Here is a 14,232-nt window from a genome sequence, read left to right as displayed (position 1 = left end):
GGTGCAATCATAGCTCATTGTGGCCTTGAAACCTTGATTTCCTGGATTCAAGTGATCCTCCCACCTCAGCTTCCCAAGTAGGTGGGACTACAGGTGTGTGGCACCATGCCCAGATAATTTTTTAGTCTGTGTTGCCCAGGCTGGTCTTGAATGCGTGGACTCAAGCAACCCTCTCGTCTTGGCCTCCCAAGGTGCTAGGATTACAGGTGTGAGCCACTGTGTCTGGCCGTCTTCTCCATCTTAATGGCAATGCCATCCTTTGGGTGCTCAGATCAAAACCCTTGCAGTAATTTTCAACCCACTTCTTTCTCTTTCATCCCACCTTCAATCTGTCAGTCCTCTGCTTGAAACCCTCCTATTTCATCCACATTAGAGAAAACTTATACAAAGAGGACATTCAAGTGGCCTCTAAACATATGAAGAAGCACCCAGTATCATTAGTCATAAGAAAAGTGCAAATTAAAACCACAATGAGATCATTCTCCATGCTCCAGAATGGCTGAAGTAAAAATGATTGATAACATCCCTTTAATTATAACGGGAGAGGATGAAGCAAATATCCACATACTGCCAGTTGGAATGTAACTCATGATAATCACTTTGAAAAACTAGCAGTAACTATAATAAAACTAAACAAAAATGTCCCCCATTTCACTCAGCAAAAATGAATGTTTATGTCCACCAAAAACCAAATACAGGAGAATTCACAGGAACTTTATTCATAAAAGCCCCAAACTGGAAATAAATGTCCATCAATAGCGGAACAGATAAATAAGCTGTGGCATCCTGGACTGGAAAATACCACAAAGCAATGAAAAGGAACAGATTACTAAAACATGCAACGAGACGGTGGATCTCACAGACACGCCCACCAATGTGAAGTTCAAAACAGGCAAAACTGGTGGTTAACTTGTAGGGAAGGCGTATTGATTGAAAGCGGGTCACAAGGGCCTTCTGGATACCTGCAGATGGATATATTTTGATCTGGGTGGTGGTTCCACAGGCAAACATATTTCCAGAAGTTCATGGAGCTATAAATTAGGATTTGTGCATTTTATGTACATTATATCTCAGTAAAAATGTAAAAAATTCTTCAATAAACATTTATTGGGTACATACTCTAAGTAACTAACTGTTCAGGGCCCTGGGAAAACAACAGACAAACCAGAAATGAGCCATGCTTTTCTGTGAGGTTCACTCCAGTTGGGAAGATAGAAATGAATCAAATGGCATTGATACATTACAAATTGGGGTGACCCATCTTAAGGAAAGGATCCCAGCCCTGGGAGACTGTGTAACAGAGGCTGGCCAGGTCTGCAGAAGTGATGGTTCAAGCAGAAGGCAAAGGGAGCAGAAGGAGAGTACTCCAGGCAGCAGGAACAAGTGCCAAGTGTCCAGTGCCAAAGGAAGCAGGGTGTGTCCTGCTGGAGGAAGCTTGGGTGACCAGACCACACAGGAACCTGCGGGTGGGCAAAGGAGTCTGGCCTTTAGCTTAAGAGCAATGGAAGCCATTACGGGTTTTAAGGGAAGGGATGTCATACTCAAATCTGTGTTCAGAAAAGACCTCACTAATGCTGTGTGGATTTGAGAGTGGTACAGCAGATACTTCCTAGGACACTCATTAGGGGAAGACTGTGAGTCCAGTCTAGAGCTGCTCTACCCATGAGAAAAGGCAAGAAGAATACTAAGAGAAGGAAGTGACTGAGAACTGTAGATTTTATGTCTTTAAATTTATGTTGAACTGAGGTAATTCATCTTCAAATCAGTGTGAGATACAGTACCCCAGGCTGCCTCCAGGGAAAGGGACCTAAGGAGGAGGGAGACTGTACTGTAAAGCTTTTGACACGCTGTGAATTTTTAATCATGCATATATATTACTTACTCAACATATAATTAAAATTAAAAATTAATGACACTCAACTGGAACCTTCCTTATATTGCTAATGCTGCCTTGACTCCCTGTTGCTGATAAGGCATAAAGGTAAAGGGGCACCACAATGGGCCCTCATTCCTTGTGAATAAGAACGTGACTCACCTCGAAAACCACCAGAGAAAAGGCTTCCTGAAATAGAAACAGCCTAAACCTAAATGACACATGTGCATCCTTTAAGATACAGAAGTTTACCTGGTAGAGAAACAGCTTCTACTAACAGCCTGGATTGTTAGTTCCTTCTGTCTAGCCTATGTCAAATTGCAGGCCGAGAAGACAAAAAAGGGCAGCAGTATTCATGAAAACCAAGACAAAAATGAAAGTTGTGATTTGGCTCAAAGGACTATATTAAAAAAACAACCTGGGTAGTCATAATTTCCTCATGTTTTAAGTCACTGAAATCTAGAGCCGCAGCTGTCCCACAAACTGAAACCATATAAATTTTTAGAAAATGAGTCAATCATGAGATTAAAGTTTCAATTTATAACACTTCTGTGTTTTAGTTACAAAGTCATAAATAAACCTAGCATGACACAGAAAGTAAATATTTTTTCAGTTGTTTATGCAGGCAAAGAGGAAAGAAATTTAACATGCAATTAACCACTTAGGTGTTTCTAGATATGCACCATATGGTCTTTCTTCGTATTTAAGATAAAAACAAAAATAAATATTGTTTTCTTTAACCTAACATTTGCTTAGCAACATCAAATATTCCAAGCTAGCTCAGCCCAGGCACTAACTCCACCTCATGGAAGAGATTTTCCATTTGCAGGAGAGCTGGGGCATAAGAATAGGAGGAAACTTGTTCCTCAGGGTGAAAAAAAAAAAAAAAAAATAGGAAGAATAAGCATTTTTACCAAATAGTTTAAGTTGAATATTCTCTGGAGAGAGAGTAGTAAACATTTAACCCTCCTGGGGCTCCAGTCCTATTGTTTAATAGACAATATATTTGCTTATACATTTAAAAAAAGACCCTTATGCCATCCTTTCAACCAACACATCTGAACAAGTGTGAGATAAAAATAATCAAGGTCTAAAGCAACCCTAAGATTTCTATATAAGGACTCCCCATATGACCACGGTTACTTACCAGCCTTAGTTTAAAAATAACTAATGGGAAAAATCTGATTGACATTTTAATCTAGATAGAAACCACTTAATGGATAATTATTTTCTTATCTTTGTGTCTTATCAACTATTCTAAAATTAAAGGTTTTAAAGTAAAATCATTATATACCTGATGCTACATGAGGTAAATACATGGTGATACACTTTGATATTAACAACTGAAATAAAATTATAAAGTCACCCATGAACAGCTTTAAGATACACAGTTAAAATTAGTAACATAAAAACATTTGAAAAGCTGAGACAGGAGGACCACTTGAGGCCAGCAGTTTAAGACTAGCCTGTGAAACAGTGAAATCTCATTTCTACCAAAAAAAAAAAAAAAAAAAGAAAGGTGGGAGTGGGGTGTGGTGATGAGTGCTTGTAGTCCTAGCTACCCGGGAAGCCGAGACAGGAGGTTCACTTGAGTCTTGAGGTTAAGGCTGCAACGAGCCATAATCGTGTCAATGCACTCTAGCCTAAGTGGTGGGGCAAGACCCTGTCTCATATACACACACACACACACACACACAATTTTTAATATGCTTGAGTATTTAAATGTCACCTATCTTCATATATATGTGTATGTGTATATATATACACATATATGCTCTATATATCGAACAAAGAAGCTCTTAAAAATTGACTATCAGCCATATGCAGTGGGTCACGCCTATAATTCCAGCACTTTGGGAGGCCGAGGTGGGTGGATAACTTGAGGCCAGGAGTTCAAGACCAGCCTGGCCAATATGGCGAAACCACATATCTACCAAAAATACAAAATTATCAGGGCAGTGGTGCACGCCTGTAATCCCAGCTACTGGAGAGGCTGAGGCATAAGAATTGCTTGAACCCAGGAGGCAGAGGCTGCAGTGAGCTGGGACTGCTCCACTGCACTCCAGCTTGGGCAACAGAGCAAGACTCCATCTCAAAAACTACCAAACAAACAAAAATTGACTATCAAGGGAATGAGAGAACAGCAAAAAAAGAAACTCTAGTAGTAATAATGTATTAAAGTATTAACACCGAAATTGTGTATAACAATACCATTTTCTCATGGTAAGTTTTAAATTTTTCTTCTTTTTGGGACTATTTAAAAAAAAAACAAAAAAAAAAAAACTCCATACAGTAAATGTAACAGTACTCTCAAAATCTCTCTGCCCTCTTCCATCATATTGATTTCATCTCCCTCTTCTCATCTTTCCACATGGTTAAGAGGCATGTTTGAAAGTTAGTCTGGATGAGCACACTATGTAAACAATAGGGTTCGCCACTAGCTGCACCCCATCTCCCAGCTGGCACAGTGGCTACTTTCCTCTGCATACATAATCGTGGTAACAGCAGTGTCAGCTTAAGGATCTGCTCTAGAAATCAAGCAATTTTAACATGGGAAGCCCTCAAATTACGCTAAGAGTTCATTCATTATTCTGTTACTTGGGAACTCAGAACACACATCCAAAACAAATGTTCTATAAGTGATGTTTCAAGCGACTATACAGCCAGTGTATAAATAAAATACACTAAAATAATAGAAATAGAAATAATACACCTAAAATAATAGAAAGGAGCAGAGCATTATACTGTTGTGATTGTAGCAGTAGAAACTGAAAATAAAAAGATGTTTAAAATTTTGGGTTTTGCTGGTACTTGAGAAAAGGTTGTTCCAATGAGAACATGCCAACCACACTGGCTGACCCAGTCTGTGCCTTTTGATGGACATACCTCTGGGTAATCTCCTCGATTTCCCCTCATCCTACACAGAAACTCTCCCTGTTCCCTGTTGCCCATTCCCACAGTTAGTACCCTCACTAGACTAATGACTCCCAAATCTGCACAGCTCCCACCCTGCTCTGTCTCCTGGGCAGTGGACCCACTGGCCCAACAATGTTCATCTCCACTTGGATATTCTACAGTCACATCAAATGAAACTCAAAACCTATGCACTCCGCACTGCATAAAGCAGCGACCACCCCTCCTGTCTCCGTGTTTCTGAACATCATCCCCACTCCCACGGATGGCTCATTTCATTAAACCTGGGTGTCATTCCCACTCCTTCCCTTTTATCACCACCTCCCAAACTAGCAAGCACCAGACACCCGGGTCTGTCTGCTGGCTGCCGTGAACCCTTAAAGCACTCCTCTATTCTGCCTGGTCATCTTGTTTCTTTAGCCTCCAGGAATGCTTGCTGATGCACAACAAATAGCTGTAGGTTGCCAGGTCATCAGGGGTGAGGAAGAACGCAACAACACAAAAGGCACCTTTTTCTCATGGATGTTTCGGGGAAGGAGCATCCCTCTGGAAATTAAAAATGAGGATCCCAATATAGCCTTAGTATTAGTTGTATATGCATCAGAATGTCTCAGTCTTTTCATCTTCTACGCTCAGTCTCTCTGCTCACAACTCAAAGCAATTCGATAGGCTTGAGAACTATTTTGCTTAATAATGAGATGTTTGACAGGACAGTCAGATACAATGATGAATTGGTTAGCAAACATACATCTAAAAGGCTATTTCGAATACAGGCTCCATGAGAGCAAGGATTCTGGTCTGCTTTATTTACTGTTATATCCATTGCTTAGACCATGTGGTAGCATGCAGTAGGCACTTAATAAAAATATAACACATAAATATACATTATATCAATTATTTAAAATTTATAATTATCTATTACAATATAAATACAAAAAGCAAATTATTGTACAACTATTTTCATTGGGATTTGAAATCGTTTTCTTTATGCTAAAAAACAAAAGTGTGTTTGCTCTTTGGTGTGTCTGGCTAAATTCAGCACAATTTTTGGCAGTTTTTTTCTAAAAACAGTTTGCTACAGATAGAAAATTATACTTAATATGAAATATATATCACTTGTACATAATTAGACTTAATAGAATTTAGTCTGAACAGAAACCAGTCTCCAGTAGCAGCAGCCTTTCTCAGCTAACACATCTTGAGTATACTGCAGCAAATCAGGTGTATCTGATTATGTCCCCAATAAGCCTGCAGCACACACCTACTCAAAAAGATGGAGAGGTAACCAATGTGCATAGATTTATATAACTCCCCTGAGATAGTCTAGATATGTGTCTAGGCCCAAATCTCATGTCAAATTGTAATCCACAACGCTGGAGGTAGGGCCTGGTAGGAGGCGACTGGATCATTGGGGCGAATCCTCATGGTTTAACACCATCCCCGTTGGTGCTGTCGACACAATAGTGAGTTTTTGTAAGATCTGGTTGTTTAAATGTGGCACCTATCCCCTCTCTCTCTTGCTCCTGCTGCCATCGTGTGAGACACCACTCTCTCCCTTTGCCTTCTGCCATGACTGTAAATTTCCTGAGGCCTTCCCAGAAGCTGAGCAGATGCCAGTGCTATGCTTCCTGTACAGCCTGCAAAACCCATGAGCAAATTAAACCTCTTTTCCTTATACATTACCCAGTCTCAGGTATTTATCTGTAGCAATGCAAGAATGGATTAATACATCTAATACATCCCTCATCCCCTCTCTAGGGTAAATTAGAATTTTTTTCTGTTTTTTTTTTTTTTGAGACAGAGTCTTGCTCTGTCGCCCAAGCTGGAGTGCAGTGGTGTGATTTCGGCTCACTGCAACTGCCACCTACCTCCCAGGTTCAAACGATTCTCCTGCCTCAGCCTCCCCAGTAGCTGAGACAACAGGCACGTGCCACCACACCCAGCTAATTTTTTTTTTTTTGTATTTTAGTAGAGACAGGGTTTCACCATGTTGCCCAGGCTGGCTTCAAACTCCTAAGCTCAGGCAATCCGCCCACCTTGGCCCCCCAAAGTGCTAGGAATACGGGCACGAGCCACCGCACCCAGGCAAATTAGAATAAGTTTGTTTTTTTGTTTTTTTGTTTTGAGACGGAGTCTCACTCTGCCACCCAGACTAGAGTGCAGTGGTGTGATCTGGGCTCACTGCAAGCTTCGCCTCCTGGGTTCACACCATTTTCCTGCCTCAGCCTCCCGAGTAGCTAGGACTACAGGCACCAGCCACCACACCCGGCTAATTTTTTGTATGTTAAGTAGAGATGGGGTTTCACCGTATTAGCCAGGATGGTCTGGATCTCCTGATCTCATGATCTGCTCACCTCGGCCTCCCAAAGTGCTTGGATTACAGGCGTGAGCCACTGGGCCCAGCCTAGAATAATTTTTAACTAACGCTAACACAGTGCCACTATCATATGCCAGTTTGTTGCTGGATGCAAAAATAAAACCCTAAACATGAAGTGAATCCTATTCACAAGAAACATGTCTTCTTTTCATATTCTTTGTTGGTGTCTAACAAGAAGGACCAAATATCAACATATCCTTGCATCCCAGTAACTGCTTTCCTAAAATAACTTTTTCATTCTAGCTTTGAACAACTTTTATGCCATCAAGATGGTGAATTTTAAATTGTGAGTTGTGAAGAAAGACAATTTTCTTAGACGTATTATTATATTTTCACGTCAATACTTACAGTGCTCAGAACTTTCTTATTCTGTTTTCAATTTGAGGTTGCTAAAGAGCAAAAAGCAGGCTCACTGGTGGCAAGATTTATTCAGAGAACGCTGTCGCTCTGAGAACAGCTGTGCTGGAGACACAGCTTCACCACCCAAACCCACAAGCCTACCAAATTAGGTCAAAACACTAAAGTACAACTGCATCATTAACAGAGCTTCAAAACCTAGAGTCAGCTGTTCATGTTTTGTACTTGAAAAATACACATTAGAACAGAGCCAGAGGATCAAAGGCTAGAAGTTTCATCCCAGAGCTTCCCGGACACAACTGTATCTCAACTGTGTCAGAGAGGAGGGTGAAAAGGTAAAATCACAAACCTACAATGCTACAAAAATTAAAATATATTTTCTATTTTCTGAATTAAAAATAGGAGAGATACACAATCACTTAGGAAAAATATTCTGAGAAGAGACAGTCATGAATATAAAAACACAACAACACAACACTGTTCTCTAAATGGAAGAGAAGTGGTGGTAACAGCAGAAGGCGAGTCTGTTGGTGTATGTTGTACTATTGCCCTCTATTCACAAATAAGTAGAAACTTTTGGATTTCCAGCATCAAACTACTGTTAGATGGAATAGCAAGTAAGTACAAATTAGCCTATACTTTATACAGAGGGACTCAGCATGCACAGAAATATCAATAAATTGCCAACACTAGAAGGCTACTTATTGACTTGTACAGAAAGCATCATTATTTAACATGGAGTATCTGTGGAACTGCCCTATTAAATAGTTACAGTCATGTAAATGCAATTTTCCAAAGTATGACCTACAGAAGCTAGTGCCTAGAAATTATCCATGATGACTTCCAGGGTTAATACATTTGAGGACAGAGACTCATAATGTTTGTTAGCATATCACAGACTCCAAGTGGTTCCTCAGTAGAGAAGCCAGCTCCATGTTGTTTAAACCAGTGAGGGATAGCTTTAGGAGATATACCTAATGTAAATGACGAGTTAATGCGTGCAGCACACCAACATAGCACATGTATACGTATGTAACAAACCTGCACGTTGTGCACATGTACCCTAGAACTTAAAGTATAATTAAAAAAAGTATTGCCCAAAGATAATTAATGTGACACTTTATTCCCAAGATGAGTTACTAATGCACTTAAAGAAGTGCTAATATAGACACATGCAAAATCACTGTCTAAGTTTATATCAGATTATGTACCTATATTTTTATCAACTCTATAAGCATTATAAATACTCTGTTGCTTACATTTTCCTTTTCTCATTGTTTAATTTGGGGGAATAAAAGGATTCATTTCAGAGAAACAATTTCTGGAGACAAGTTTACAGGGGGACACTGTCACTCTTTGGCCTGCGTGGGAAGACGCTACAAAGTCATCTTCTATCCGATATGGAAGTTGAAAGCCTTGCGGTCGTCCCATTCCCGTGGATCTTGCTCATCATCCCAACCCATACATCCAGTCACCCCCCTGCACTGATTATGCCTTCTGCACTGTTCTCAGGTCCGTTTCAATCTTCCACTCCCCACAGTCACTGTCCTAGTTTAAGCCACCAGTAGCTTTGCCAAGGTCCGTTGTTCTTGGCATACCCCATACCTTGTAGCCCAAATCACCTTTTAATCCTTGGAAGTGTTTTCTATCCACCAAGACTATATGTCCACTATTAGTAGAAAGAATGACAAAGTCATCAACCATGTACCCACCAATCAGTTTAAGAAAATATTTCTAAGACTCCTGTGAACCCACTCCTATGAATTCTGTGCTTGTAATTCCCTCACTTTTCTTTATAGTCTAATTACATATGTATTTGACAATGTACTGCTTAGTTTTGCATCACTCTGAACTTTATATAAATGCACTGGTTTGATTCATCTGGTATTCATTTATTTCACTTTACCTTATGCTTGTTAGGCTCATCAACTGTGGCCCTCAATTTCCAAAGCTGAACAGTATTCCAGCTGTATCAACAAATGGTTTATCCATTTCTTTGATGACAATCACTTGGGTTCTTCCCAGAATCCTCCCCCTCACTTTTTTTTTTTTTAACTACTTACAAACAGTGCTGTTATAAACCCTCCTATTTTTCATGCCTGGTGCAGAAAAGTACACCTGGTAGAGAAAGTACGGTATTTTTTTTCCAGGTTATATTAGGAATTGAATGGCTGGGTCCCAGGGTAGTCCATATTCAGATTTCACAGATCTGTTTTGCAAAGTGGTTATACCAATTTGCTCTCCTACCTGCAGCGTATAAGAGTCCCTGTGACTCCACATCCTTGCCAACATCTGGTACTGTCAATTGTTTTATTTTTTGCCAAACAAGTGATAGCAAAATATTTTAGGAGTATTGTAATGTGGTTTTAATGTGCATTCCCTGCTAATATTTAAGTTATTTTATGTCATTTTTTGCATATCCATGTCTTTTGCTCAAAGTAATTTTAAAATATATCTTTTTCCAATGGATGGGCATGGTGGCTCACACCTGTGATCCTAGCACTTTAGGAGGCTGAAGTGGGCAGATAACTTGAGGTCAGGAGTTCAAGACCAGCTTGGCCAACATGGTGAAACCCTGTCTCTACTAAAAAATTAGCCAGGCATGGTGGCGGGTGCCTGTAATCCCAGCTACTCAGGAGGCTGAGGTGAGAGAATCGCTTGAACCCAGGAGGCGAAGGTTGCAGTGAGCCGAGACTGTACCATTGCACTCCAGCCTGGGCAACAGAGCAAGACTCCATCTAAAGGGGGGGGGAAAAAGTAAAGTTTTATGCTATGTGCTTTTTAAGTTTAAATATTGAATTTGTCAGTCTTTTGCTTTATGTTTAATGGCTTTTCCATTGTATATAGAAGATCCCCAACTTACTTAAGATTTTTTAACTTTAAGATTTTTCAACTCCACAATGGTGTGAAAGCAATATGCATTCAGTAGAAACTGTACTTTGGGCGCCTGACAACCATTTTGTTTTTCACTTTCAGTACAGTATTCAATAAATTATGTGAAATATTCAACACTTTATTATGAAATAGACTTTGTGTTAGATGAGTTTGCCCAACTGTAGGCTAATATAAGCATTCTGAGCACATTTAAGGTAGGCTAAGCTAAGCTATGACATTCAGCAGTGCAGGGGTATTAAATGTATTTTTGACTTATGATAGTTTCAACTTACAATGGGTTTTTGGGACTTAACCGCGTCGTAAGTTGAGAAGCATCTGTATAAAATGTAGATACTCAGAGTGGGTATAAAAAACACCATCAAGGCCAGGCACGGTGGCTCACGCCTATAATCCTCAGCCTTGGGAGGCCAAGGCAGGTGGATTATCTGAGGTCGGGAGTTCGAGACCAGCCTGGCCAACATGGTGAAACTTTGTCTCTACTAAAAATACAAAAATTAGCTGGGTGTGGTGGCACACACCTGTAATCCCAGCTACTCAGGAGGCTGAGAAAGGAGAATTGCTTGAACCCAGGAGGCAGAGGTTGCAGTGAGCCAATATTGCGCCATTGCACTCTAGCCTAGGAGTCAGAGCAAGACTCTATCTCAAAACAACAACAACTATCAAAAAGAAAAAATTCTTTTGTATTATCTTCTAAAATTTAAAGCTTTACTTTCTACATCTTGGTCTTTAACTCTATTTTTTGTGTGCAGTGTGATACAGAGGTGCATTTTTTTTCCATATAGATGATCAATCACTACAACACCATTTTAAAAAATTGTTCCTTCTTCACCCAATGATCTACAGTGTCACTCAACCGATATTCGAGAGTCTATTAATTTGCTGAGTCTGCCTTTGGGCTCTTGCTCCTGTTCCACTACTATCTGTGCATCCCCACGCCAGTGTTAGACTGTCTTCATTCCTGCAGCTTTATCTGAATCCTGAGTGGTCAAGTCCACCAACTTGCTCTTGGGAATGTTATATATGTTTCATGAATGAATTGACAAACAAATGAAGAAATGCAGAAGTTTCTAAGTAGGAAGAGTAGGCTATTTGTACAAATCTAAACAAACTCTCAGACACTTTTTTTAAAAGGCAAGCCTTAAAATAATGTTTTTTTTTCCTCTAAACATAGCTATGTTTCTTTTAAAGACCTCTTAAAACAGTTTACACAAAGAGCTGGCGATGGCTACTGAAAATGAATTGTGGAGCTAATCCCAGTAAAGAGATACATCTTTCTATTTTCTCAAAAGGAAATAGGACAAGGCACATGGACTTAGCATCACTCTTCCTTTCAAATTAAGTGATTATGGATTGTTGATTCAGAATTTGCTTGCCACTAATACTTCATCTTAGTATGTTAAATGATTACAGAGAAGAAATCTGGATGGTAAGGAAGTTGAGTTTTCTTTTAAAGAGAGACATAGTGACTTTATTACAAGACCTATGATAAAAAAGGGCAGAGGGCAAGCAACTCACTCAAATTGAAGTTTTGCAGCTTTGGCAAGCATCTCAGTTTTCCTAATGTTAGTCTTCCTAGGACTTTACTACTTACTGGTCATGAAGTTGAACTCATATCCACAAAGAGTATAAGATGAGAACAAAAACATACAAGCCCAAAAGCAGGTGAATCAGGCAATGCTCTGTGAACTCGAAAATGCTAGTAAAATCTAGGCAATTGCTATTATTTATTCCATGAATAAATAGTTACATTATTCTTATCACTATAAATTTTCACTAATACAGATAATCAAGAGCTCGGCAGTAGAAAGTATTAGAACAGTAAATTACGTGTAAGATTAAAAACAGTTAGTATGACTGACACTATATACCTGTAGCAGATAATTAAGGTTCTAAGCCAATCGAAAAATAATGACAAGAGGTATTATGAAGATAAAATATCCTGTTGCTTCACTTGTCTGGTAAATATGATCTTTTCCCATGCATATTTGAGCATTAGGACCTGAAGATTTAGTGGACAGTTGTAGTTTATTGATTAACTTAACCTCTTAGCACAACGAATTCTGCTATCCAATCTTACAGCAAATAAAACCATTTGACATTTATTCTGCTTTTTACAGTTTACAAAACACTTTCAAGTTAGCTCTCTTCCTGTTAGACCAACTAGGCTAGAAAGACATAAACCTGAACCTACTGGTAGTTATCAATCCATTTGGTCTGGGGAGATTGCCGGAGAATGAAAGGAACCAGAAAAACACAGAGCTGAGAAGTGGAAAGAGAGAGAAACATTTCTAACAATATTGTGGGAGACCTACATCCAAGTTACTTGAAACACCCCTATGCCCCTGCACCTTTCAGTTATAAGACTCAATAAATTCCCTTTTCTGTTTAAGTCCGTGTGAGCTGCGTTTCTATCACCTGCACCTGAGAAAGGCCTGGGTGACGTGAAGTCAGTCACATAACTGCACCGAGAATCACGTGTTAACGGCACTAGGAGTCCCAGTGTTCAGCTGCTCCTTACAGGAACCTCTGAGTGATGAAAAAAGCCTGTTTGTTTTGAACCCCAACACAATCACTTAACTACCCAGATGATCTCGGACAGGACATAATAGTGTGTATGTGCCTCCAAATCAGCTCCAAATACTAGGATATTATTTAATGCATAAGGTTATTTTGAGAGCTAAATCAGAGATCTTTTCCCAAAGGAATTAGATAGAGTCTGGCGCCTAGAATCCAACAAATGGTAACATTACTCCTGCTCTCTCTCCTGACAAGGTACTCAAGACGATAAGATATGTAAAGCATCTATTATAATTCCTGGTACAATGTAAGATACTCAATACACGTTAATTCTCTTAGCAATGATAATGATTCAGGATTGGTAATCATGTTCATCACTATTTTTCACATTATAGAAAAATAACTAAAAAGAAGAATATAGACCAACTCCAGTGGCCTTTTTAACCCCCACATTTCCAGAAAGGTAGAAAAACACTGCTAGAGGGCAGAAAATAAGAACATATAAATGGGTAGTTGGAAATATTAAATAAGCCAGGCAATTTCCAGGATTTGCGCCATGTGAAGCCTCAACATAAATGTAGGGATTTCAAGTTCTCCAAAGGGGAAGGTAATCACAAGCTACAGAAGTACTATCAGAACCACTCAGTACACACAACAGAAGCCAAACGCGGGACTCACAGTATTTGGAACGTATGGTAGGCCATAGAATTTCTCTTGTGTTTCCTTGAGAATGTCTGTGGTTGAATTCCTCAGGGGATGCTTCCCATGGTAGATTTGATCCAGAGTGGCATAAAAGACCTAGATAGATAAAAACATCTACTTAGTTTTGGTCGTCCATCCTCACATCAAGATCTGGTAGACCAAAGACGCTATAAGTGCACCAGAACAACAATTACCAATCACAGTTTAAAACAGTCACAAAAATAAACGTATATGGTTTGAAATGTATTTCATACCACATTTAAGACCATGCTAAAGATGAAAAGGAATGCTCTCAACCTTTTCATAAATATTAAAGAATTTTGAACCATACCCATAAGATACTCTTTATGCACAACGTGGCAAATTAAATATGTGACATGGGAATTTTGCCAAAATACATGTAGACAGAAATGTACAAAACCAGTTACAACTTTTGACCCGCTGGATCTAACAAATTCTGTTTGGTTTCCTCCTGGAATCCTGATATATCTTAAATGAGAGAAATGAAATGGTCAGAATTCTAGTTTTGTGATGAAAGGTAAAGAGAAAATTAAATAGGTGTGGTGGGAGTAGAGAAAGAAATAGCAACGCAGCATCT

General features: G+C 39.4%; 1 protein-coding gene across 4 annotated transcripts in view; it reads right to left on the bottom strand.

Moving 5' to 3' along the window:
* The window catches only part of MIPEP (mitochondrial intermediate peptidase), a 210,635-nt gene that overhangs the window by 111,085 nt on the left and 85,318 nt on the right, over nucleotides 1–14,232 (bottom strand). For all 4 annotated transcript variants that reach the window (XM_033237239.1, XM_033237225.1, XM_033237232.1 and 1 more), the window contains exon 16: nucleotides 13,611–13,730. In XM_033237239.1, coding sequence (XP_033093130.1) covers nucleotides 13,611–13,730 — 120 coding nt within the window. The remainder of the gene's footprint in view (nucleotides 1–13,610; nucleotides 13,731–14,232) is intronic.

The sequence above is a fragment of the Trachypithecus francoisi genome, unplaced genomic scaffold (assembly GCF_009764315.1).
Source record: "Trachypithecus francoisi isolate TF-2019V2 unplaced genomic scaffold, Tfra_2.0 Contig01461, whole genome shotgun sequence".
Lineage (NCBI taxonomy): Eukaryota > Metazoa > Chordata > Mammalia > Primates > Cercopithecidae > Trachypithecus > Trachypithecus francoisi.
This window is presented reverse-complemented; position numbering and strand designations above follow the sequence as displayed.